This window comes from Podarcis liolepis, assembly GCF_965112155.1.
Source record: "Podarcis liolepis genome assembly, chromosome: 13".
NCBI classification, from domain to species: Eukaryota; Metazoa; Chordata; class Lepidosauria; order Squamata; family Lacertidae; genus Podarcis; species Podarcis liolepis.
This window is the reverse complement of record NC_139573.1, coordinates 27,381,370-27,408,923: the sequence shown is the minus strand read 5'-3', so window position 1 is coordinate 27,408,923 and position 27,554 is coordinate 27,381,370. Positions and strand designations below refer to the sequence as shown.

Here is a 27,554-nt window from a genome sequence, read left to right as displayed (position 1 = left end):
GCTTTGCCCGTGCTAAAGTAAGATTTAACTACCACTCCATCCTCCTTATCTATATAGAGGTGCAGGCATCTTGTCATCCACACAGGCGGCAAGATGTCTACATATTGGTTTGCGCTCTCTCTCTCTCTCTCTGTGTGTGTGAAGGCTTGCCTGCCAAAGTAAATTGGCAGGACACATAACATTGGTAAGTTAGTCCAATCAATAATGCAGTAAATGATTTCTTCATCAGCCTATAACTTTTATACCAACTCCCTCCCCCTTCTATTAATGTTTCATCCAAAGCTGAATTGAAATGATGGCAATGGATCACTAGTTAGAGTCCAAGTTCAAAGAAGAGTTCTGTGTTTTTGGCATCCAAGGCTGCTGAAGAGTAAATATTTGATATTTAACAACATACTCTGGAAACTTGTACTGGGATGAGATAACAAAACAGGATTGTGATAGGGATCTCTCCTCTAACCTATGCACATCAGAAAAAAATCCCCAAACTGAAACAACTGTGGTCGTGTTCAGGCCATTATTCTGATTGTGCGATGTAGAAAACCAGGAATGGATGTAGGGGTGCAAATGCAAGCCCATCGCTCAATGACCCTGATTTTCCATAGTGTGTGGTCAATAATAATAATGTGTGTTTACATTTTTAAAAATTCTAATTTTGAAACTATGCATTTCAGTGCAGTAGTTTACTCAGACCATGTATGCCACTATTTCTACTTACCCCAAATTAGAATACAAAGCAAAACCATCTTTTCTTATCAGCTGAAAGAATAATTCACTTGGAATATGTAGTGGGACTTTGCCATGCATTGTGGACGTTGTAGCTCTATATTTTTGCTTTGTGAGGAAATATAACAGTAATGGAGTCACCATATCCATATAGGAGTCAGGATCTGAAAGGGGTGTAAAGGTCAGAAGAAAACAATGCAGCCTGCTGAGTTACACAAAGCCAGGGATGAGGAATCTGTTGTTCTCCAGATGCTGATGGACAGGGCCTTAGCTACGGAGTGGTGAGGTGGGCCCCCAACAGGGGCACATGCAATGGGGGTGGGGATGGGGCTAAATCGGCTAAAAATATGTCCATAAATATAAATATTGATTATTGCCTCATAAGAAATGGTTTTAAATAGAGGGTGAATTGAATGGGTGGAGGAGGGTGGGTTGGAGGAGAGGTGAAAAGAAGAGCTAATTTGTCCGTGGCTAGGGGGCGCAATCTGGATGGTTCTGCCAAGGGCACAAGATCACCTAGCTACAGCTCTGCTGATGGACTACAACTCCCTTCATCCTTGGACATTTGCTATGCTAGCTGGGGATGATGGGAGTTGGAATCCAAAAATATAGAGAGAGCAACAATTCCCAATCCCTGCACAATGCTCAGATCCAAAGGGAGGGAACACAGCAGCTTCTTCCTGCTTCCAACAGTTGCAGATTTATCTGGCTCAGAGTTTCTGACTCATTCTGACCCTTTTGTGATTAAGGACTGTGTGGAAATGAACTTTAACCAAAAGTATGCTTTATGGAGATCGAGTAAAGAACACGAGCTTTTGGAATGGCGCAGCAATAAATACAGAGTTGCCATCTTGGCAGGTTTTGCCGAAGAATTTATAACCGGGAGGAGGAATGGATTTGTTTTTAGACTGCATTCCTGGTGAATCTCCTCAGAGGTTTGAGAAAGGCGACAGATTTGTGAAGATTAATGACGGTAAGACTGTTTTGATTTATGGAAGTGATGTTATACGGAAAACGTCTGGATATGGCTCTTGGATAAAAAAATATCCACACAGGATTATAAACTGTTTTAACCCGCTTGTGGAGATCATCAGAGGTCACAAAGAGAAAGGAAAAATATATGAAAATAACAAGAAGAGATGTGGAAAATAATAAGAAAGGACTGGATAGTACTGTGAACATCATATGGACAGATTTGTGGACATTAAAGCAGCAGCAAGAAGATGATTGGATCCCCTTCGGAACTTGAAATATGGGTACCCCCAACAAAAATTTAAAATTCGGCTTTGTAATTTGGAATTTATGTAATTTGGTTTGATTTGATGTGATTGGTCAGTTAATAATTTTTTTTAAAAAACACACATTCTGACCCTTTTGCCCTGCGCTGCACACACCATGATTAAAGCCCAGATGTGGGAGAGCAGACACTCTAGGGATGAATAGTCAAATAGAGAGAGCAAGTCATAGAATCATAGAGTTGGAAGAGACCACAAGGGCCATCGAGTCCAACCCCCATGGGAAACAGAAGCTTCTGCTTGTCTGCTTGGTACCAATAGTTACAGAGTGCTCCCAAACTTCCAACACACCTCCTCCTTTCACATGCACACACACACACACAAGCCCATATGTTATATTTTTACTTAACTGAATCACTGTACTGCAACAGAGGAAGATTTTATTTAAACACTTTATTAACTCTCAACAGTAAAACTATAGTGAGAGATGAAGATTATGGAAGAATCAAATCCTTGTTTCCTATGAATCAGAAAGGTGATGCGTCACAAGTGAAGAAGAAATCAAGGATGCTTGAGCTGATTTGGGCTTTATTTCCAGTGTTCTTCCTTTCTTGAGAGAGAAGAAAATAACAGCAAATAATTATTTGCAGCAAGCAAATAAGAACAAGCAGAACATTTTAGAGAAAACGAGATACCCCTCATTTCACATCTAGTGGTCAGTTCACACAGTCCCATTATTTTGAAACAACAATAATTTTAATTTAAAGGCACCCAGCACACACACACTTGGTGTACTTTCTTGTAAGTTGGCAGACTAAATTCACCCTGGACGGACAACTGCACCGGCAAATTCTATCCATTTATGTCAAAAGAAAAAGAAGTGATAGCTGGGTTTTGTTTGGTTTTGTTTGTTGTTGTTTTTTTACTAATAATGAAGGGGAGAATTTGACATGCCCTTCTGGGGAAAACCCTTGCTTCTATTATTCTGAATTTTTCCGGGATTCATGCCTTAAGAATGAAAGGTACTCCAAGGGCAGGGAGAAGATATAAAGCATAAAAAACAGCAGTGAATTAGGAATAAGTATAGGTGGACAGGCAAACTGAACTAAGCAACCTAAATAGCAATTCAGCCTGAAGTAGTATGATTTAGAAAGCCCAAAATTGAAAATTTTCAGCCCTACTGACAATCAGGTAGAAGAATTGAGAGGGAGGTAAGACCAGAATGTACACTTGAAAATGTAAAGTGTGAACTATGTTTCTGTTTGTTTCTGTGTATTATACTTAGATTACCTGTGAGTGTATGTTTGTTGGCAAATGTGGGTTTGCCACTGCATAATCAGAGGCCCTTTAAGTATTTGGTTTGGAGAAGCCTCACTATGGCTGTAGACATAAAAAAGTGGGGGTGAGAAAGGCATTGGTTCCTATTTTGTGTACATTGGTTCTTGAACGGAATCTGCTCCGGAAGTCCGTTCGACTTCCAAAAACAAAGACACGGCTTCCGATTGGCTGCAGGAGATTCCTGCACTCAATCGGAAGCTGCGGAAGTCACGTTGAATGTTCGGCTTCCAAAAAAAGTTTGCAAACTGGAACTCTCACTTCTGGGTTTGTGGCGTTTGGGAGCCAAAACATTCGAGTCACAAGGCATTTGAAAACCAAGGTATGACTCTATATACATCCTCTCTTTGTTACCTCTCATTAGAGGCACTATTTTCTCAAGAGGGACCCCCCCTTGAATTAGGGGACCCAGGAGCACATGGTGTCACATATGCAATGTTGTGCAACGTCCTGACATCGTGTGTGCAACATCGCGAGGAGCCAAGGGGCAGAGCAGAAAGCCCTCTGAACATTGAGAGGGCCTGGACTCCTCAAAAAAAGAAAGAAAGAAAGAAAGAAAGAAAACATGGGGGGGGGGGGCTGAAACTGCCTTTGCCTCTAGGAGCTGGCACATATACCTCAACTGGGTGCAAGCTTCTGAAATAATTCAAAACTCTGAAAGTTTTATTTGCTGGAGGCAAATATGTGATAGATGCAATAGAACCTCCTGGGCATGATCGCCTTTGAGATATCTGAGATAATAAAATGGGTCCCCAGAATCTGAGTCTCTCTGTATCCTAGAGGAGGAAGTGTTAATCATGAAGACATGTATTCTGAATGGTTCAAATATCCATTCTTTTGTCATAATGCCATGTTCTGGCTATAAATAGATACTCCAGACCTTGGGTATAGGTATAACATAAATAAGAACAGGGGTTAAGCAAGGCCCTTCATACGTAATACTTTCACTGCAAGAAGCGGCAGATAACATCATCCTACATTGTCAATGTTGAATCAGTTAAACCTTTTCACACAAGCCATGCTTGCACATCAGCTCACCTGAGATGGCTAGTGCTCTCCAAAAACAGCTCTACTGCGCTCAACCAGTTTTGGACCCTGGAAGAAATGACAAACACCCTTTGACATTCCTAGAGAAAGTGTTCCAAGTTGACCATAGATCTCTGCATTGAACAATTGTGTCAGTTTAATTCTAGTAGCCTATTGTGAATGATACAGGGGCTCATTCTGGCACCTTGAAGAAACTTAAAACCTCCACCCACAGCCTCCCACTAATTTTATAGCAAAAATGGTGATTGCAATTTTATATTTCTAGAGCAGAGCATTCAAATTCAACCATGTTTTCTTCCTAAGCCCCTGTTGCTCCCACCTCATCCTCCAAATTTGGCCTTGCATTGCTAAACACACCACCCCATCCTAACCACATTTCTATGTAGGTGGGCATCCTTTTTACATGCGATACCAGTTTCTCTTTCTCTTCAAGAGAGAAATTTTGACTTGGTTCTGCCAGGGGGGGATAGAAGAGGGCAGGAACTGGTGTTTAAATAGTGCTGTGAAACCTTAGGAGAGTTGTGTGGGGGTAGGGTTGGAATGCTGGAGGCAAGCAAACTCCAGGCAACAAAATATATTGGACTGCAACTGGTGAAATCACCTTTTCCATCACATTCCCTAGAAAGCTTGATCAGGATGCATTTTTTTCTTATGACAGTATTTACACGGTATTGAGAAACTACTGCCTGGTTGCATATACCCCCTTTGGCAGCAAGGTACTCAAGAGGGTAATGTCAAAGCAGCTGCAGGCATTCCCAGAGGAAATCTAGACCCATTTCAATTTGGGTTCAGACCCAGGTTTGAAACTGAATCTGCCTCGGTTGCCCTGACGAATGACCTATGTTGGTTGAGGAACCAGAAGAGCATGACACCATTGCTCTTACTAGACTTTTTCATAGGCTTTTGTTACCACTAACAATAGTATCCTCCTGGACCGGAGGTGTTGGGTTGCCCCCAAGGCTGGGGTGGGGGTGGGGTGGGCATCATATGTTGCATGTGTGTGATGTCACTCACAAGGCATGCAGTGTCACACATGTCTCTGGTTGCCGTGCAGGCCAGTGCAGCCTTCTGTTAGGCCATGCCGGTCCCTGCAGCATACTTTTCCTCCACCCATGGCCTCATTCTATTTTTTTAAAGCTACAAATAGCAATTGCAACGCTATATTTCCAGAGCCCCACTTTCAAAACATGGAGCTTTTCTTCCTCATTTCTTTTGTCCCCACCACAACCCTGAGAGCTACTTGCCATTCTTGTGACTGAGGAGGAGTCCAGGCCTAGGTACTCATATCCCAATCAAGCACTTGGCCTCAGCCTTGTCAGGCTGTCAGTGAAGAAGAAGAAACTGTCCCAGACATTTGTCTTTCTAAGAAGTTTACCTCTGTCATAAAGCATTCCTCATGATTTTCAGCTTCGCAGCATTGTGTCACCATGGTAGTGAAATATCCAGTCACTTCTGCCATTTGCTCAGTGGTGCTATTGGGTTGGTGTTTTATTATGTGGACAAGCTGCCTGCAATGAGAACAGTGAGTGGTAGGTTGGAAGCATAAGCTGCATGTGTCTCTCATCTTAGTGAAATCAAGTGCTGTTTCCTTCATGATTTCAACAAGGTGGAGAGTTTCAGAACTGCAATATGTGTAGAGACTGAAGAAAGGACAGGTCTTTAGGAACAGAGGTGAGGAAGGCTAAAAGTATTGGATTGTTTTGAAGTAGCAAACTAATTATTGGGCTGATTTCTTACTTTTGCTTCCTTAGTAGCAATTCATCTGGGGTAGCCGAGCATAGATCTTGGTGGGAGGTAAACAGTTCGGAAGAGAATGGTACAGGGACATAATCTGGATCTACTCCTAAATTGCTAAAGCAGTCCCGGCGGAACTCATAGGAATCTTCACAGCAGTTGTGCATTTGTTTGTTTAGTGGTTTAACTTCATGTCGCTGACATACTTCTCCTAGTAAAAGGTCTGTCTAGAGAAAGAAAGATAATATGTTGACCTTTGATGAACAGAAGAGTGATTAAAGCCACATAAATTAGCCACTATTTCAATACAATGAATGTAACTTTTGAAGACACTGTGCTTATGAGATGCTAAAAGGTTGAACAATCCCATATTGCCACATGCATTGAATTTATTTCAATTTTATAAAATTACAATACCAAGTGAATATAAATAATAGGAAGATAGACAATAATAGCCATGGTCAAGATTAGCAATGAAATTGGGGAAGGCGGGGGGGGGGGAGTCTAATGGAGCTGCACTGGCAACTACAGAACAAATTCAATAATGAACAGACTTCACCACACAACACACACCTGAAGTTCTATATTTTCAACCAATCCAGGTATGCGTGTCAGCCTGTTCTGGATAAGGTAGCACACCTACTGAAGGATCAGATACACAATGGTAAGCTAGTTGAGAGGCTGTTGAGGTCTTGAATGCTTTTTCACAGCTTTGGCTAGCACACAGTGGTGAACTACCAAGCTACCAAACTTTCCTCAGTAACTCAACATCCCCCGTTGTCAGAGGTTAGACTGAGGAGGAATGGTTGGAACCACTGCCCCCTTCTCCTGAACCTTCCCAAGGGCAGGAGGACAGTATTGATTTGGAACAGTGGTTTGCAGAGGGGCATAGTCCAGAGGGGAAAAGTTGGGAAATATTGGGTGAGGAACAGCTAGAAGAGAAAACACCAGGAGAGAGACAGCTGGCAGATTCAGTGTCCTTGGACAGCATTCTTGACCCCCCCTTCACCTAAGACTAGATGGGCTTTGAGAGTGATGGAACAGAGAGCTCAGTGGCAACAAGCTCAGATTACCTGACACAGGAGTGACGTAGATTAATGGGGATGGAGAGGGTGAACCTTTACTGGGACCAATGCCATTTCTAGAGAGATATGAATTTCTTTGTCTCTTGCTGTGATTATTAAAGAAACTAACTGGTAAGAACGCTCTTTTCACCTGATCTGCTTATTTACTGCCACTGGGGGGAGGGATCTGATTCCCCGAAGCCTGACACCCATCCAGTTTTCTGTCTGCTGCAACATGGCCCTGTGGAGAACACCAGTGGGTATAAAGTGATTCTCACCCTCACTGTGGCACTCGGATGGGCAGAAAGGTTTCAAGCTCTTCAAAAAGCACATTGCCACAATGGGAATGGAATTGATCTCCTCCTACTCCTATTAAACATTTGATATGAATGCAAGGGCTGATTTCTACTTTCATCCATTCTCAGATGTGCAGGGAATATATTCTGCTCTCAACTGATCTTTACTGATCAGCAGATGAGCTGTGTGTGCCCTGTGTGTGCCCTGTGTGTGTGTGTACTATTTGTCCTGTATGTTTGTGTGGAAGAGGTGTGTGTGCAGGGTGGCCACACCTACTGCAGGCATGCAGACCCTGGAGGATTCCCAAGGGTGGGTGTGGTTGTCCAGCCAAGAAACATTCAACATATATGTAAGTGGGTCAGGTGTAGACATACCAGGAGAAGTCAAATCTAAGCCATTGTCAAACATCCCTGTCCTTTAGGTCACATTCAGGTTACATTATGGGAAATAAGTTTTAGAACATGTTCAGAACTGTCAAATTCCATGTAAAAAACCCAACAATTTGAAATGGATTCCTTCCCCCATTCCTAATTATTCCACTATTTGTTATTGCATGTTTGTTTGCTTGTTTTTATCTGAGCCCAGTTCAAAGGCATTACATTTAAAATAGTATTTAATAAACCCTGCTGAACAAGAAAGAAATGTGGATGGAGGAAAGAGGCCAATATGGAGGATAAAATACTCACATTCTCATCAGCACACACCACTATGTGTGCGTCATCCTCCTTACAGCATTTGGCAACAACACCTGCAAATTTCATTGTGTACTGGTACAATTCTTCAAATGCCATCTCAGGAGCTCTCTTCGTATAATGGACAAGGACTCTGCAAAGAACCATAAGTGAGAAGATTTTAGTCAATGAGAATTTGGGATGCAACCCTTGTCGGGGGGGGGGGGTTGCAGTAATGCTCAAGGACTCAGAAAACTGCATTGTCTTCCACAAGTTGACAGGTTACTAGAACAAGTGAAGTCACTTTTAGGGCTGCACTGGTGGGAACACTGGAGCTTCAATTTAAGAGTTCTCCCCATCTCGACAAAGTCTTGTGTTCCTACGTAAACAAACAAATTAATCACTATCCTGGATTTGATACACAGCTGCTGGAAGTTCATATAACTTAGCTGATGTTGCATATGCAGACAAAGCACAGTTAACCGCTGTTTTTTCCCTTTCCTTCAAAATGGGGGTAGGAGGCAGCCATTGTTGTTTCTTTGTGCCAGCAGACTTTGTTTCAGACTCATTTCAGTTTCTGCATAGCATAGATTCTTCTAATTAGGTCTGCTTAAACTCCACACCATCCTCGTGTCAAGATACACCAGCTATAGACTTTGCGCCTCATACATCAGGCCCATATTCTCCTTCCCACCCCACATCTTTTGGGTTAACATCCATCCACACGAATTGTTCTTGAGAACTCTAAAGCTATTCTTTATTGGCTCTAATAAAAGTATTCATCCTCTGTATTCTGTCTCTACAAAGAGGTTATCTAAAACTAAATTAGCCCAGCTAAATTGACCCCTATTCACAAGCTATAATATGAAAAGGATAGAGCATACTCATTTTGGAAGCCGTGGTCTCCTGCTTTCTCATACAATTTGCAGCGCATCTTAAATGTTTCCAGGGTATTGTCAGCGTGTTGTCTTAGTTCTCCTTCCTAAAGGAAAATATAACTGCTATTAAATATTTGTACGGTGATTCTCAACTTACGCTGGGGTTAGGTTCTGGGGAAAGTGCCTAAAACCAAAATCTCATACAGTCAAAACACACTGAGTTCAATGGCAGGTGTGATTGTCAAAGTCTTCCCCCCCCCCCCAGATGCCTGTCCTCTTTCCACCCCTGTGTGTGCGTGTGTGTAATTTGCCAAGCATGTGCACACAAGTTAAATGTGCGTATATTATGAGTTATTTAAGGTGACCACTTTTAATAGGGAATGGTAGCTTCAGTTGCATAAAAGCTTCAGTTCCAAAACAATAATAACAATAATAACAATAATAACAACCCTCCATATGTCAGTTCCAGTGAACAGAACTTGGATCTGTTTGTTCACTGGAATTAACACATGGATTTATTTATTTTCAAATGAAGCTATTAATTACATGGAGATGACACATAACTCACCCCTTGATGAAAGCACTCTTCAGGATGCTCAGTTTCACAGCACTTTTCCAACAAACCCTCATATTTACTGCCAACTCTCAACAGCAGTTGCTTAGAAAACTCAGGGTTTCTCCTTCCAGTCTCATAAACAAACCTGGGACATAGGGAAGAACGCATGGTGATTATGATGTTGTGTTATCTACAACAATAATAGTAATACACGTAGAAAGTGTTGAAAGTACTTCGAATACATCAACTTAGCAATTCATTAGGCAAACGCTGTAAGTTGGGTATTTAAATTTTATTGCTGCTGTTTGTTTGTTTATCAATATAACTTCAATATTGCAGCCGCAGGAGAATTGCAAACCAAAATCAGGTTCAAGGGCTGCAAATTAAAATCAGGACTAGACTTTGAACATCAATCTCCACAAAATTTATGAATTTTTGCAAAGTGATAAGGTAGCATGGTTTTTAGGTGCACTGTATGAGGGCAGGGGGGTGGCTGTTTCTCATAGACCCATGGGGCCACTGGTGCCATCTATAGAGGGCCACAATTTTTTTGCTGTGGGTCCCCGGCCTCCACTTCCAACTGCCGCTGCCTGCTGTCCCCCACCATGCACTGTCTGCCTCTGCCACCCACTGCCTTACCTCTGGTGCTCCAGTGCTGTGGCAGCAACTGGGACAGGCCTCTGTTGGAGTCCACTGCCCCCACACTGGGCAACCACAGTCTGGGGCCCAAGTTGGCACCATTGTATGGGGCAGCCATTATTTCCCCTGCAGAATTGCTCTGAAAATAATGCTACATGATCACATGGTGTCACTTCCAGGGACATTCTTCTTGGCCTATTTGGATAGAGCACAGCAGGAACTGTGCACCTAGCTGTTCAAGGTAGTTTTTTTTTTAATTTTTAAAGAACTTTACCCTCCCCTCAGAGGGGGGAAAATCATGGGAAGCAATCAGATTGGTTTTTAATTGTAGGTTACAAAGTATCCAGCACATGATAATGAAGTTACATTTCCTCTTTCCCTTCTGATACCACATGTGTTCTTCTTGCCCTCAGTATGCTTGGCAACCCAGTATGCTTTATAGAGTTAGGATTGAGACCAATCTGAATTCTCTATACCATACTTTTCTAGAAGTGTAGCCTTGTTCTCCGTGATGTTTTGGCACACTTCCTTAACCACAAACTCCTTGAAAGTGGAAGGCAAATCGGCAGGTTTGTCATCATTTTCCACATTTACGAGACATTCTTCTCGATCCAGCAGTCCCATGTCACAGCAGTCCTTCACTTTAGTAGATATAGTGTCTTGATGGGTACAGATATACTCTATCAAATCTGCCTGTAAGAAAAGAGGCTCAGAAATAACTGCCGTATTTTTCACTCCATAAGACACACCTATTTTTTAGAGGGGGAATGCAAGAAAAGAAATATTTTTAAAGACAGCACTGAGCAGAGCCTGTATGCATCCCAGGCTCTGCTCAGCACTCCCTTTCACGAGCCGCGTGGAGCGTGTGTATGGCGCTTCCCAGGAGGGAAAAGTCCCCAAGAGCCGCACACACGCTCCTCGCGGCTCGTGAAAGGGAGTGCGGCTCTTGGGGGCTTTTGTGGGAGGTGGGGGAAGGGACTGAGGGGCTGCCCTCTGTCCCTTCCCCCACCCCCCACAAAAGCCCCCAAGAGCCGTACTCCCTTTAAAGAGTGCACGGCTTTTGGGGGCTTTTCTACGAGGTCGGAGAAGGACAGCCAGTCAGGGAGGGGCTGCCCTTCTCCCTCCTCGGTGAAAAGCCCGCAAGAGCCATGCGGAGCATGTGTGCAGCTCTTGGGGGCTTTTCCTGCCTGCCTCCCGCCTGCATTCACTCCATAAGACGCACACACATTTCCCCTTACTTTTTAGGAGGGAAAAAGTGTGTCTTTTGGAGGAAAAAATACGGTAGTTATTTTAAGGCAGGAGCTTTCAAGTTGACAGACAAAGAGCAGCTTGATGTGCCTGATCACTGAAATGCTCGCATTAGCAAAATAGGCCAGAGTCCACAGTTTTATACACTCAAATGGAATCCGATTTGCCCCTGGTGCCAGCTGACCCCAGCTGAGGTAGAAGAAGCAATAGTATTCTTTAGCCAATTAGAGCACTGTTAAGTGAAGTGAAGCAAGGAGTAGGTCAGCAGCTCCATCTTCTGTCAAACAACCAGTGTAGTATAGAAGAAAGCAAGGGAGAGCCCCACCAGGATCCTGTTTGAGACTCATGGTGTTTTCACCAGAGGACACTTTTGTATTCTATGAGGCCTCCATTCTTCTTCACAGCTGAAAGTCATTTAACTAAGGCTATGCAAAGCCCCCAATTTGCTCCCTGGCCAGAATTCTTCCTATAAGGCTTTGGGCCAATCTGGAGATTATGACTAGACAATGCCAACATCCATGTTATTCTTGGTTTGAAGTAAGTTACATTAAAATTAACAAAACTTACAACATCAAGGAAATACTCCAGAGTATCACCCTTGCAGAACACTTCATGGATGTGTACAATGTCACCAGCAAACTTGAGAATGATAGGAAAGTCTGCCTTTGGGAATTTCCGGCTCAGGTCAGCAACTTCCCTGGAAAGAAAGCAAACAAAATGTTGAGATTGTTTCAAGACAGATGTGTATATATATATAATTTATTCCCAGCAACACTGGTAGTTTATTCATATTGTGTCCTGTAGTCCACTATATACCTACAGTACCACACTTCTGAACAGTTGCATTCAAGGCTTCATGTTTCTTTCCTTCTATTTCATACAAGCAGATAAAAGCTGCAGAAATTGGCACCGGCTGCTTAATTCAGTGCCCTGATAATCACAGCTTTTTTCTGGAAAGAAAGTTTTTATCACTTATTGGTTAATGTGAGTAGACAATGCCAGGGCCCAAGAACTTTACTCCTGGTCATTTTCAGTGTCATACATGACACATTACACTTTTTTTTTTACCACTAGCAGAAAGCAGACCATACTATGGAAATTTTGGAATAGCTGCCTAATTCTCAATCCAGATCCTGGAATGCCATTGGGATTGTTATCCTTTCACCAAAGTGTACACATGACCCTATTTATATCACTGGCTACATTTACGTTTGAATGGCTGAATCACAATCTAATAAACCAAATGTTGATGCAAACGTGATAAACAAATAAAGAGAAAACAAAACCTAAGAGGGTTTAAAACATGTGAATTGACTTTGCTGCCTGAAACATCAGAACTATAATTCTTTACATCCCCAGGCACCTTTCAGTAGCACACCACAATCCAAATTCCTGTGGTGAATGTTAAATATAGGGGTTTTGTTTTTTGTTTTGCTCTTTTCTGATCCAATATTTCTGTGGTTCTTTGTGGGGGAAGCAACATGCTTTCAGTGTGCCTTAAATGAATATGGTGGATGTGACCAGATGCCTCTGCTCTCTTCTTATAGCACCTCATGGTTTTAATTGCAGAGGCTTACAGTACCTGGCAATATGTTTTGTGTGTGTTAAATAAAATGCATTTTGCTTTTTCCCAATGCTACAATTCTATAAGCATCTCACCACCCAGGTAGGCCTTCCAATAAACTGCTGTGTAAAAGAGATACTGAGCAGGGAGATATATCTAAATCAGCCTCATTTGGGAAATTGTTTCTGATACCTGAAAAAGTTTCATTTGTGCTCAAAGGTTCCTGTAATTCTCAAGAATACTTGATCATCCATGTAGCTAATGTCACACCACCATCCCCCCAAAAGAGAAAGCACCCAGACTCACTGAAACCTCAGGGATCTTTTCCCAAACTCTTTCAGGATGGAACAGGTGTGTTTCTGCAATCCGATGGCATAATTCTTTTGCTCTCTCACAGCCGGCAACTGTCAGAGAAAACAACATATACAAAGCAATGAAAATTAATTCATTGCAAGGAGCAACTTGGAGAAAAAGCAAAACAAAGGGTTTCTGATAGTGGCCCAACCAATACCGGGCAACCAAATCTACAGCTGGTTTACAGCTAATTGAACTGAATTCATTCTCCTTGATCTATATCTCCTGATGAATCCAAGCTTTCAGAATTCTGACTTCTGCTCTGATAAACATATCCAGTAAAGTCTCGGAAAGAATTGTGGGAGGAATTGCACTTCAGTTAGAAAGCACCTGCCTTATACTGTATTTCCAGGCTCATTGTTTGCCATTTCTAGATAAACAGAACAGAGGAAGGGAACAACTCCTAATTGAAACCTGGAAAAGTAACTGTCAAAATAGGTAGTATTTGGTTTGATCAGGAGTGGGTAAATGTTTTTAGGCAAGGGCCACCTTCCCTTCTGGGCAACTATTGGGTCCCTGTATGCCAATTGTGGGTGGGTCTAGAGGCCAATGTGGGTGGAACAATGAATGTGAGTTTTTTCTGTGTACAGTAGGCTACTTTGTGTGTGTGTGTGTGTGTGTGTGTGTGAGAGAGCTTTGTATTCACCATCTTGGCAAGCAAGAGGCATTATTGGAATTCAAGGACACATTTCAGCCAGTGTGAAACAGGGCCAGTAGGGTGGTGGTGGTTGGGGAGTGTTTGTACTATGGGGAGAATCCTGAGGGCAAGACGGAGAAGCTTGGAGGGTCATAGTCAGCTTCAGGGACTGAAGGTTCCCACCCTGGACCACTGCTCTGAGAAGATGTAAAACATCTCCCTATCAATCTAGCAGAAATACCAGACCCACCAAGTGTCCCTATTTTCCAGGGACAGTCCTGGATTTACAGAAGCCATTCTGATTTCTGATCTGATCCCAGAATGTTCCACTCTTCCTTAAGACGTCCCTGTTTTCATCGAAGAAATGTTGGAGGGTTTGATAGGACATCCCTATTTTCATCAGAGATGTTGGAGGGCATGGAGTTATACGACCCCTGAGCCAATGAGATAAGTAACGATACAACCTTTAGAAAACATCTGAAGGCCGCACTGTATAGTTTTATTATGTTGGAAGCCGCCCAGAGTAACTGGGGCACCCCAGTCAGATAAACAGGGTATAAAAAAATAAAAGTATTATTATTATTAGTAGTAGTAGTAGTATTGAATAGGATGTCTCTATTTTCATCTGAGAAATGTTAGAGAGTATGAAATACATTATGTAAGTTTCTTTAAATAAAATATTGAGGTGTTATGTGGGCTAAAAGGAAATACCTTTTCTCTGAAGCAGGCATCCTTGTCAGTTTCCAGACAGCAAGTTTGCAGTACCTTTTCAAACCCTTTAACTGTCTTATAGAGTACGGCAACATTTGCAAAAGGATGTCTTCTGGAAAGCTCATAGTAGTAACTGGGTCAAAAAGGAAACTTTCATTAATCTGGACTGCAATTAGTCTAAAAAAAGGAAAAAAAGTTGAGGTGCCAAGATCTTTTATAATTAAAGCTGTTGTTAAGGAGAGGGAGGACAATTATTAAACCTATGTTACTGAAAAGAATGACAAGGCAAAAAGATTCCAGTTGCCACACAGGATACTCAGGCACTCAGTTAGGCCACTTAACCATTGGCCTCAAGGTAAGAAATTTGACAGCATACAGTATATATAGGTAGCATTACATGTCATTTCCTCTAATTGCAAACCCAAACACTGTGTCCAGATAGCTATGGTCTCAAAATGGGGCCAGTGAGAAGGAAGAGAGAGGCACCAACATGATTGGTAGGACCCCATGGCTTACACAGGTCCAAAAAGAAGGAACTCCGTCCCCACCCTCCACCTCCCCCAAAAAACCATGCAAGCAATGCCTTCCTACTCAAACACAGAAAACAGCCCAATGAGGACTGAGTATGCTCAGCAGTAACATAATGTTGGGTGTTGGAGGTGGGGGAAGAAATGAGTGGATCAACAAATCCTGGTAGAGGACATGGGGGGCTGGATTGAACCCTGAAGTATTTTATTGCAGCTCCAACCTAATTTTTAACATCTTGCATGAAATAGGTGAGAGTATTTGCAAGCATCTGAATTGTAGGAGAAAGTCATATGTTACACATTATTTTCATTCTTCCCCCAAAGGAGAACCAGTTCAGCAAAATGACTACATCAACTCAAATGACTTACTTGTTCAGAAATTCAATTGTTGTATCTTGATATACTTTGCATACGTTCTCTCCATCTGGCATTACAAAAGGAGGAATGAATCCAGAAGTTTCATTTTTATGAGTTAGAAAGCAGTCATTTCGTTCGGGATCAACTTTGCCACAACACTCAGTAAATCCATATTTCTCTGCAAGACCTTCTTCATGACAAATTTCATCCAGAAAAACAGTACGCTGAAGGAGAGATGCAAAATGTTTTCATTTACTAGACATACACTCGCCTGTTTACTTGTTTACATGTTTTAGGGGACGTCTGTATAGTTGTCTTAAATTGTAAGCCATTGTTAAGTGCATCTAGGCAGCTGTTTATATGATCAAGTTTACATTTTATAAGAGATTTAAAGAAGGACAATTTCCAGATAGTTTTATGGAAAAGTCAAGTTTAGTTTATAAACCACCATAGTACAACATTTCATGCAAAGTACCTAATACAACTTGTTTCACATGTTTGTTCACATATTACACTGAACCCGGGTACAAGTTCCTCTGCACATGTATAAGTGTGGGAAAGAGTGTGTAACTCAACTACTATGTTCATAGCTAGAAAAGGCAGTCATTGAAAATTACATGTGATAAACTATACTAGCTCAACTATTTCTCTACACAGATACGCATGTTACACATGTGTGAACACCTCTGGGTAAAAGAGTGTACATTTGTTGATTTGTTCAGTTAGACCTGCATCCATACTGTGGTGTGTCCTGCAAATCAAGTTGTCATTAAAGGTGAGTCCTCTTTATCCCAGGCAGGAGAGAGAACCAATGGGGAATTAATTACTATTTCTCCACAGCTACATGTTATGGAAGGCACTGCCCTGCATCAAAAATATTGTAATTAAGTGTGGCAGGTTGTCAGGAGAGAGCTTAGCTCAGCAGTGGGCCATATTACCATCAATGTGCACATTTGCTACCAATATGCCTTGCCAAGTGCACATTGTTAAGAACAAGCACCTTATGACAACCGGGCATACTAGGCAGACTTTTGTCTGATCCAATATGCCTAGCTCTGTGCTTTTAAACCAGGTATGTCCCCTATTTATGACTGTTGCATGCTTCTCTACATAAACTAGTTTCTTTATAAGTGGAATGTTTTCTGTCTAAAGTTCCCGGTTTGGTCATTTAATTTCATAATCAATCAGAAGAGCATCCGTGATGGTCCAGGGCTCCAGACTATGCAATTTACCAATATTTCAAATCATAACCTTCAAATTTAGGTCCCAAGGCTTACCAAAGGCTTTTCACAATCTGGGGTTGCTGGATCATCACTAGAACATTTCTTGGCGAGCTGTACAAGATTGTCATTCAGTTTAGCCACCTCATCGTATGAAGCTCTCTGCAGATTCTGAGACAACAAGCCGATGATGCTGGGAAAACACATTTATTTATTTATAGATAGGAATATTTATTTACCGCTGTATCATAAAAATATATATCACAGCAGTTTACAATATAAAAATATAAAACCAGCCTCCAGTTCCGGTCTGCCTTAATGGAGGCAGCTCCCATGAAATTAGGAGATTGTTGGTGAAGGAAAAACAAGGATGATTGAGGATAATCTTCCCAGTTCCCCTCAGGGACAGGGGGGAATGGGCTTCACTCGCAGTTCATCTCAACACTTGGCTCTCGCTCCGGCATGGAATGTGGGAGGCAGGGAGGCGCTGAGTGCAAAAGCACTTTGCCTGCTGATAACTATCCTACTCCACCATTAAGAAGCAGAGGCTTAATTTGAACTAAAGTACAGGAACGTGCTGGAAGAGATGAGATCATAAAATTTGGAACAGAACCAGCTGCAAAGTCATTGAGGTTTGAACTTGAGAGAAGACTTCATTCAGTGCAAAAGACGGTGTGGGGGGAGGGGAGCCTACAATTTCTTGAAATAAAGTTGTTTCTCTACATATATGATTCGGCAACCCTCTCTTGAATATTAGTTCAATTTATATATGTGCAAGTGAGGAGGGATGAAACTGGATTATAGATATTAAAGACTGTGTGTGTGTAAAAAAAAGGAAAAAGGGAGGGAAGCTCTATTTTGCAGAAGGGTTACGATGGAAACTTAGAGCTGAGTCTTCACCATCCTTTATTATCTATGGTGTGAACTGAACAATGCTAAAAGGACCTGGAATTTAATTTAATTGGAAGTATAAATGCTTATTTATCTTCAGTTGAACGAAAGGATGAAAGAAATCTGCGAGCTTGCCAAGGTTCATTACTGAGTCATCTGCAGTTTGACAGACTACTCTTCTTCCTAGGCTGAGAGGGTGAAAATGGTGAAAACAGGTTATTTATTGGGCCAGAGTGATTTTTGCAGCTGTTGTTAAAGTTGCAAAACAACAAAGCACAGGATGGAGCAATGGAGAAATTTCTGAAACAACAATGGGATATTAGCTCTGCCCAAGGCATGATGGAGAACAGCAATATCTAGGAAAAGATAGACATATCATTTTACAAGGTCAGGAAGAAACACCACGGACAAAATAATTGCCACACACAGGAAGAACAAGAATATAATTTGAGTGCCTCACTTGTAGTTCATTTAATGTGTCAACATGAATAGAAGTTATTAATATTGCAGCTATTGTATAAGGGATTATTATTTCAACCGGAATGTAATTGAAATTTATAAGATTTTGGAACACAGAAATAAAGTAATAATCAAACCATCAAATCTAGCATGTGGGGGCCACCTAAATTATACAATTCAGTATTTGAATGATTGGTATTAGTAATTGTATAATAATTTGGTATTGTTATAATGAGGCACTGATTGGACTGTAATTGAAATATATATGTATACAAACACACACATACACAAAACCAAACAATAAAGTAAAAAAAGATAAAAACAAGTTAAAAGCAAATGGGAATTAAAACAAACACGAACAGACCATTGTTGAGAATCTACTTTTAATCAGCGACGAACTGTATGCTAGTGACATCTGGGTGGGCATGCAGGGGGTGGGGGTGGAGGGGAGGGGCATGGAGGGAGCCCGCTGTGACTGTGCCCAGGACCACAGCCCCTACAACCCCCCATGCTACACCACAGTCTCCCTCAACAACACCCTTCTGATTTTACACAATTCCACATATACGTGTCGAGTTCGGGAATGTGACACCCATGTAAGGGGGGGGGAATGCCTGTATTAATCCTTTAATAGCCTTTGTATTTATTACTCCTTTTTGTTTTTGCATGTGAAGACTGGAGGTCATATCAAGGAAAACCATCTGAAAAGACTTACATGGCTGGAAACTGACCCTCTGCTATTTTAATTAAATGTCTGAAGGTGTCATGGTGTCCTGTAAAGAATACAAAAATCAAATTTTCAATTGAGACATCTCACACCATTGGCAGTTTACCATACAGTGGTTCCTCAGTTTTCGAGCATCTCGGAAGCCAAACGATTCAGAAGCCGAATGCTGAAAACCCAGAAGTAATTGTTTCAGTTTCCAAACGTGCCTCGGAAGTCAAATGGCTTTTGAGGTGCGTTTCTCAATTTTTTTTCAATGGATTTTGCCGACTGCCCATTGATCCTTGGTTTTCAAACGTTTCGTAAGTCAAATGGTCTTCTGGAACAGATTACGTTTGAAAACCGAGGTTCCGCTGTATAAGGTCAATACCACACTATGGCGTGGAAGAGGGTGGTCAGAGGGAGAAGGTATTTTATATTTGTTTTGAATCCCCATAATAGTGAATGGAGAAGAATGTGCTTCAGTTTTCAGAAAGCAGATCAGATCTGAATCCAGAGGCAAATTTCAGAAGAAGGTGGATGACTTCCTGGAGTGAAATATCCATATACAAACTTAATCATGAGGCTGGTGCATATCCTTATTATATATACAGAAGTGTTTCTTACGTAACAGTCCTATACATATGGATATCAATTCATATGATAACAGCCAACATATCCACAAAAGATTGCAAATATTGCAACATGCCCCCAGAATGCTTCCTCTTTGCCATGTCCAAAGTTACTAACTCTTAGTTTGGAGAGGAACTGACTGTGGAACTCTCTGCTGCTTTACAGACAGGGAGCTAAAAAGGATTATAAAGGTACCAGGTGGAGACACCCTTAAAGGCCTTTTAGCCTTAATGACTTTATTATGTATTATTAAACACCATATTTATTGTGCACTTTATAAAGAATCAATGATACTTTTAAACTGATAAATGTTAAAATCAAAAGGATATAATAATAATAATAATAATAATAATAATAATAATAATAATAATAATAATATGAGTTTTGCACAGGAAAACCTCACAATGGACTGAGCCCCTAGTCTTTGTTTAAAATAGTATAATGAAGCCAGCAATAATAGCTAGCTAGAAAGATAGATAGATATAGAACTATGCATATATTATACATAAGCACAAAATTAATAAGTTTAAAAAACAAACATATCACAAACCCCCACAACATACCTACATCCCGGTACCTTCTGGGCAGCTGTTTAGACTCAGCCGAGCTTATCAAAAAAAGACAAGAAATTAATGTGACCCACTTCATAGTTTCAAATTATTGAGGGGCTGGGATGTGGAAAGCAGCAAATGGGTAGATGAGCTTTTTATACTTTTGTGTATGCATGTTGGGTTACTGTCACATTCCCAATTAGAATCTCAGAAATACTCCTGCTAATAATTATCAGACTTCCAGGAGGTAATGCAAACTTTGTTTGTTACCCGATAACTCTTAGGTCAACTTTCAATCAATATTCTGTCCAAAGGTGAATTGAATTGATGTGAGTGGGCCTGGTCAATTTAAAGAGCTTAAGTTCAATGGTATCGTGTGTGACATTTGTTCTCAAGGCTGTTGAAGAGTAAATATTTGCCCTTTCAGAACAGGGGCTGAAAATCCAGACTGGAATCTTATTCATTAATCTATGAAAGTCAGAAAAGAAATGTCTAGTGGAGCTAGAGATTTTCAGACCAGCTGTCTTCTGATGACAGAAATCCTACTGTTTTTATTTTGTTCCCATCCCACACTGATGTTTCACTGTGTTTTATATTATGTTGGAAGTCACCCAGAGTGGCTGGGGCAACCCAGTTAAATGGGCAGGGCAGAATTTCATTAGAACTTTCTTTTTTCTGACTCTCACTTTCCATCAAATTATTATTGCAATGATGCATTGAAGGGTCTTGATTACATTAGAGGAGAAAATGAAAGCGCTTTGGGCTAATCACGTAATGAAGAAACAGTGAACCCTGTATTGTTATTTTAGACAACATCTGAATGTGTCTCAACAGACACTGCTTTAGATTGATATGCTTTCTTTCTTCCTTGTTGAGGAGGCCCTTCCTGGCCATGGGCAGGAATTTACTACAGAAAATTCTTTTATATTCAGCTAAAGTCAGCAATGATTCCCTGCAGCACTGAGCAAATATAATATAATCCAACTTCCTGTTTACATAGAAATGAACAAATCCGCCAATTTTAGTTTCTCTCGCTGTCTTTCACCACTTGATTACATTCAGCTCCTAAGGTGAGAGAATCACATGTGGCACTCCTGCTAAATAGCTAGCTGGGCATCTGCTTCTTCACACCTCTGCTCTGAGGCACACCTCCAACTGCTGAGACAAGCAGTTGGAGCATCTGCACACCCTGCCTCCTCCAGCACATTTAAACCCCCTCTTCTAATGTGGTATGTGGAAGTAACCGGAAACTCTCCCTGTGTACATTTCCACATGCTCCTCTTGTTTTAAACCCCTCCTTATCCTTGGAGGCAGGGAGAGGAGCTGAGGAGATTCAAACAGCCCAAGTCAGTGTCTTCCACCTCTGTGTTTTCCTGTCTCTACCTGCCTAGCCTCTTCCTCTTCTCCCTGCCTCACAAGTGGCACAGAACCCCACAAATCACTGGTCCCTCCCCCTGGATAGTTCTCCTGTGCCTCTGCCTCCTCTACCCACCCTTTGGACTCTTACCTGTTCCCCCTTCCCAATGAGCGGCAGCTTGAAATTGTGCAAGCCTTGAAATGCTGGTTCTAAGTATCTGAGAAATGCATTTTCTAACATGGATCTTCTTCCTGTTTTCCATGGGGTGGCAATGGGGAGACTAGCATATGTTTTTGGTCTCCCTGTAGGGTCCCTCAGACTTTCAAATTCCTTGGCTAGTTTCTATAGGGATAGGTGAAGCTGAAGAAGTAGCCCTTTCATTAACACAATATATCAATCTTTCCTGGTTGAACACTTTATTTAGCCACGTATTTTACAATTCATAAAGGAAGGATAGCAAAGATTGATAACAAAGTCGACAGCAATGAGTGGATTTAGTAAGAGGTGCAGGCGATGGTCAAGTATAGAATTTGATGGAATGTGTCCTCAGTTTAAAAAAGGAGATTCCTTCTTGCCTTTCCTGGTTAAAAAAGATATTCCCTTTTCTGGTATGGTTTACCAATTCTACAGCAAAAATTGGACTTGGTGGGTAGTTTGTAGCTCCTTTGCCAGAACCTTTGCAACTTTGTGAATACAGAAAAACCACTTTTCATGGGTCTATCTCTTTCAACTCACATGAGTCTAAAGACAACTACACCCACTCAAAGATGCACAGATCTTGCTGGTGAAGATCTGCTTTATTAGGCCAATATGGACCCACATCTGCAAAGGCATGCATATAATCAAGCTGAAAAATATAGTTCTGACTTACTATGGATCTGACACAATGCAGCAGAACAAACAGAAAACAGTGTGAGAAAGTAAGTACAAAATAAGCAAATTGACAAAAATGTTTCCACTCTTTAATATAGAGCACAGGAAAACAAATATAGAAATTGTTGTTAGTTAGAAAGTGTGTTCTTCAAAGGATTACATTTGGCATGCAAATAGTGATTTATGTATAATAAATGTTTAGAAATTATTTTTAGTTTTTTTGATGGAAATATAAAGGTAATCCATGTTTTGGCCATTAGAAATTGGGGGAGAATTGGTAGAAGAGATTTGCATTCAACTTCCATAATGCTGTTTTCAATTCCTTATTCCTAATGCTATAGATTAATGGGTTCATAACTGGTGGAAACATGCAATAGAACATAGAAGCAACAAGATCCAAAAGCTCTGTGTCACTTGATGATAGTGACACAGAGCTTTGCTTCAGATAAACAAATGAACCGCTAACAAAATATAAAGATGTTACAATAAGATGTGGCAAGCAAGTTGAGAAGGCTTTTTCTTTTCCCTGGGCAGAAGGAATTTTTAGAACTGCACTGAAGATTTTAACATATGAATAAACTATTACAGCAAGGTAGATAAAGGCCAGAGAGTCACCAACACAAATAATCCAAAATACGATGAGATATGAGTCAGAGCAAGCAATTTTGAATAACTATGGAATTTCACAGAAAAACTGACTGATGTCATTAGAACAGAACTCAATTGTGAATGTACTGCCAGTATATACTGTGGAATAGATAAGCCGAGTAATCCATGCACTGATTGCCATTTTGACACATGCTTTTCTGTTCTTCACAGAAGGTCTTGGAATGCCAGATTGGCTAGAAAGAAGTACATGGGTTTGTGAAGCTGAGGACGAAAAATTATGACTGTGATGTTGATGAGGTTTTCAGTGACAGCAATCAGATAAAGGATCAAGAATGTAACGAAATGAAATGTCTTCGGTTCCTGAGTATCAGAGAATCCATGCAAAAGGAATTCCACCACTCTAGATGACTGGTTGAACATTGTGTGGCTATGTAGTACCTGCAAAGAGATGGCACAACCATTTTAGAGAGGAGGAGGAGGAGAATGTTTTGATGCATGTTCCCCAATGTGATCAAGTAGGTTGACTTAGGTCACCAATAAACCATTGCTTGTTTAATAAATAATTTTTGTTTCTTCAGTTAACAAAATATATAGTCTGTTAAAAATGTAACATCTCTAAGTGTTTGATATAGAACATTGTATTCCCTCCTGGAAAAAAACCCCAGATAACACAACAAAAATTAAAAACTAGTAGACGTAATAAAATTATTCCACGTGTGGGTTAACTTTTCAACAGAAATAATGTTTTAGGAAACATTTTAAACAGTCCAACGAGAGATTCTATTTGATGTTCAAAGGCAAGGAGTTATAAATATTGGTGCTACCCTGAATATTTCCTCCCTGATTAAGAACAAAGTTTACATGGCACTGGTACAACTACAAATTGCCACAGGTTGGAGCTATAGAGTATGAATGTGTGGGGCCAAGCAAGTCTTCAGATAAAATGACCCCAATCTATTTAGGGCTTTATATGTTAACAGTAACTCCTTAAACTTGGCAGCTGGTACACGTATTTGAGCAAATGTGCAATGTGCCCACATAATTTCACTGTTGTTAACAATGATGCTGCAGCATACTGTCCTAACTGTAGTTTTTGTACCAGACACAAGGAAAACCTCGCATAGTATACATTGGAGTAATACAGTCTTGGAGTCACCATTGACTTCTCTCTCCCTGTTGACAGAAGTGGATGAAATTTGCAGGCCCCTCCAGAAAAATATATATATCCCGAATTACAAGAAAATAAGTCAGGATCTTTTCTGATGGGCAGCTTTGTGTTAGTTTTTGTGTTGGATAGTTAGTTTGCTTGCTTGCTTGCTTTTAATGAAGTGTCTATATATTTTTAGGCAGAAGTGGATCTTATTCTGAGCAAGGTGACCCTGAAGCCACTATTTCTGCCAAATTTCAGAAGGATAGTACTTTTTTGAAAACGGTTAGAAAATAGCCTACATGAGAGAGGCGTTGCTTGGTAAGAAACCTTCCAGATTTCAGACAAATACCGTATTTTTCGCCCTATAGGACGCACTTTTCCCCCTCCAAAAATGAAGGGGAAATGTGTGTGCATCCTATGGGGTGAATGCAGGCTTCAGGAAGCTCTGCGCAACCCTTGGGAGACCGGCGCAACTTCACGCCGGTCTCCCAAGGGTTGTGCAGAGCTGCCTGCAGTCCTGGGCTTCGCGCAGCTCTCCGCAAGCCTGGGGAGACCGCACGACTTCCTGCCAGGATCCCTAGGCTTGCAGATAGCAGTCTGTTCTGGGGGCTGGGGTCGGGGGAAGCTTGGGCTTCCCCCGTGCCAGCCCGCGCCTGGGGGGGAAATAATTTTTTTTTCTTTATCCCCCCCCCAAAAAAAACTAGGTGCATCCTATGGGGCGGTGCGCCCTATGGGCGAAAAATACAGTAGATCCAGGAAACTTTGTGCTAAGCACCTTTCAATTTGCTGGGGATGAGAGATCTAAAAGGGAATTACAGTACTGGAGTATCATTGTCTCAACAACTGTGGCCAAGCTATCCCAGTGCAAGCAGCTATTATGATACCAGCCAAAACTGGAAAAAGGCATTTGAATCATCCCACAGCAACTATGAACAAGGAAGGGGTAGTGGCAGACTTTGGGGGCAATCCCTGTATGTCTTTTCCCATGTCAGGTTTCCAGTATGCATAAACAAAGAGAGACAGACTGACTCATTCTCTTCAATGTCCTAGGGGAATAAGGAAGTGCTGAAAATAATATTCTCTTTATTGAATGAAATGGTACCATTCTTGGTGACATGGTGACTTTTCTGCACATCTAAACTTTGCAGACTTTGGACTAGAGAATCCATAAATATGTTTCACTTGGAATAAAACTTGCTTTTTATTAATAAGGTCACCAGCAAACAGACTGAAAAGTATACCATGAGATTGACTTACCAAGCTGTTTACAGGTAGATCTTGGGTAATTTCATGCATGTTTACATGTTTCTTTTTTGTGCCTGTTACAGATATGTAGCCGTGTTGGTCTGCCATAGTCAAAATAAAATTTTTTTCCTTCCAGTAGCAGCTTAAAGACCAACTAAGTTAGTTCTTGGTATGAGCTTTCGTGTGCATGCACACTTCTTCAGATACCACTTCTTCGTATCTGAAGAAGTGTGCATGCACACGAAAGCTCATACCAAGAACTAACTTAGTTGGTCTTTAAGGTGCTACTGGAAGGAAATTTTTTTTGTGTGTGTGTGCCTGATTGTGACCTGTGTTTTCTTTCTGGGTAGCCACTGTGATTTGCCTTTTCATCTGTGTATCATATCCTTTTCTCTCCATAGCTGTTTGAGAGGCTCTCTCTCCTACTTTTCTCTGTACTGGTGGAAGGAAAAAGGAGATGCTGCAAGGAATTTTATCCATAGTTATTTCCATCACTCCCAGGAGTCTAATCAAACTCAAAAGAAAAAACTCATGAGTATGTGTTTTACTGTTTACATGTAAAAACATTCCATGGAGTACCAGATGATATAAATTCAAGCAATAATCACAATGCCACATGGGGTTTCCCTCTTTCTTGTTCCTTTGCCATTGACAGTCTTGGGTTTGCCACTGAATAATGTGAAAAAATGCCTTCGAGGTAACTGCTTTTCAGAATCCTCCCTACAACAAGTGTTTGTTATGTCCATAGAGACTATTAAAAGAGGAAATTTGGCTCCTATGAAATAAAAACACCTGTTTTTTCTTCCATTGACACCCCCATCCAACAAATTTGGGAAGCCTTTGAAGTAATCCAAAATCCTGACAATCTTGTTCATAGTGAAGCAAATGTGTGATGGATGCAATAGACCAGGCATGGCCAAACTTGGCCCTCCAGATGATTTGGGACCACAACTCCCATCATCCCTAGATAACAGGACCAGTGGTCAGGGATGAGGGGAATTGTAGTCCCAAAACATCTGGAGGGCCAAGTTTGGCCATGCCTGCATAGACCCTACAAGTCTTGGTTCCCTTTCAGAACTGTGAATTAATAACATATCTTAATATCTCAACATCTGAGTTCCCTCTATCTTGTTCCTTTTGTTTTTTTACTATGTGTCTTAAGATCCCAGGTGCCCTTCCCAGCATGTACATCCATGTAGAATCCAGCCAATCCATTTTACATCCCAAATGTGGGATGCACTTTTGACCATATGAGTCTTCTATGCCCTTAGGCTCTTGTGTGAGTAACCTTCTGCCACACAGAACTGCATGGGAAGCTTTCATGGATATGCTGGGCTCATGGTCACAGAAGTTTATTTTATGAGGGGCAGGGAGGCGTTGCATGGCCCTTGGGTAGAGCTATAACATTCTCACAGCCTGTCCCTACCCAGCCAAGAAAGGGAGTCATTTTGCAGAATATTCTCTTGCTAGGACCAAGATGGAGAAAATAAGAAAACTGAGTCAGAAAGCAGAGATTCTGGGCTGTTTTCCTTTCCCTTACTAAAGGGAGAAGATGGTTTTCTTGAATGCTTCCACACATATAAAATTACTATAGAAAATGTTCAGACCAGGAAAAAATGGTTTTGCAGAGCCTTCATCCTCAAGTGCTAGCTGTTTCCATGGAGGGAGGGTTTTTTGTGTGTTACAAATCTTATTCCATACAATCTAGTCCTGCCCTTTCAATCTATAGCCTGACATGAGGCAATGAGTAGAACTGACCTACTGTCAGGGGCTGGTAGCACTCCAAAGAGTGTGGGGTGGAGGCAGGGACCAGGCCAGATACCCAGGAGAGGTGATTTGTGGGGTTTGACACCACCTGCAAGGCAGGAGCCAGGAGAGGACGGAGAGTCGGGGCAGCCTGAGATGGAGGAAAGTGTGCTAGATGTAGCAGAAGAAGAGGCTGTTGAGCCAACAGATGGGTCAGTAGACTCCCCACCTTCCCCCATTCTGCTGTCTCCTAGAACCAGGAAGGTCTTGAAGCAGCGACTTCCATGCAAGAGAAATCTCAGGTTGCAGGCACGTAACCCATCAGGACAGGGTATGTAGGCTGGCAGTGGAGGATGGAGTCTCCCTGTTGCTGCAACTATTCCACAGGGCCTGGACCTGTGGACATCTGCCTTGAGGCTAGAAGTGTGTATGAGTGTGTATCTGGAGCACTGTGGAAGCTACTGTATATGCTTTTCTTGTCAATAAAGACTTAACTATCAGAGGTGTGCCTTACTTGGCTAGGAAGGGCAAGAACAC

General features: G+C 41.4%; 1 protein-coding gene and 1 long non-coding RNA gene across 3 annotated transcripts; both read right to left on the bottom strand.

The window, feature by feature from the left end:
• Nucleotides 1–2,399: 2,399 nt before the first annotated feature.
• On the bottom strand, nucleotides 2,400–20,297 carry LOC310691007 (albumin-like). Of its 2 annotated transcripts, none has more exons than XM_083470584.1 (15): nucleotides 20,050–20,297; nucleotides 18,866–18,923; nucleotides 16,858–16,993; nucleotides 15,593–15,804; nucleotides 14,697–14,829; nucleotides 13,301–13,398; nucleotides 11,998–12,127; nucleotides 10,664–10,875; nucleotides 9,556–9,688; nucleotides 8,994–9,091; nucleotides 8,125–8,263; nucleotides 6,081–6,304; nucleotides 5,719–5,851; nucleotides 4,335–4,391; nucleotides 2,400–2,571 (listed from the first exon to the last, which is right to left on the bottom strand). In XM_083470584.1, the coding sequence occupies exons 1-14, from the start codon at nucleotides 20,132–20,134 to the stop codon at nucleotides 4,344–4,346; spliced, it is 1,839 nt and encodes a 612-aa protein (XP_083326710.1). In that variant the 5' UTR covers nucleotides 20,135–20,297; the 3' UTR covers nucleotides 2,400–2,571; nucleotides 4,335–4,343. The 2 variants fall into 2 exon arrangements, with proteins under 2 accessions (XP_083326710.1, XP_083326711.1); XM_083470585.1 differs by having other exon boundaries at nucleotides 2,400–2,567; nucleotides 20,050–20,239.
• A 1,496-nt stretch (nucleotides 20,298–21,793) lies between these two features.
• Nucleotides 21,794–25,348, bottom strand: LOC310691124. The gene is made up of 2 exons (XR_014518338.1): nucleotides 25,284–25,348; nucleotides 21,794–23,314 (listed from the first exon to the last, which is right to left on the bottom strand). It is a non-coding gene; the product is annotated as an uncharacterized lncRNA (long non-coding RNA).
• Between the last annotated feature and the right edge of the window lie 2,206 nt (nucleotides 25,349–27,554).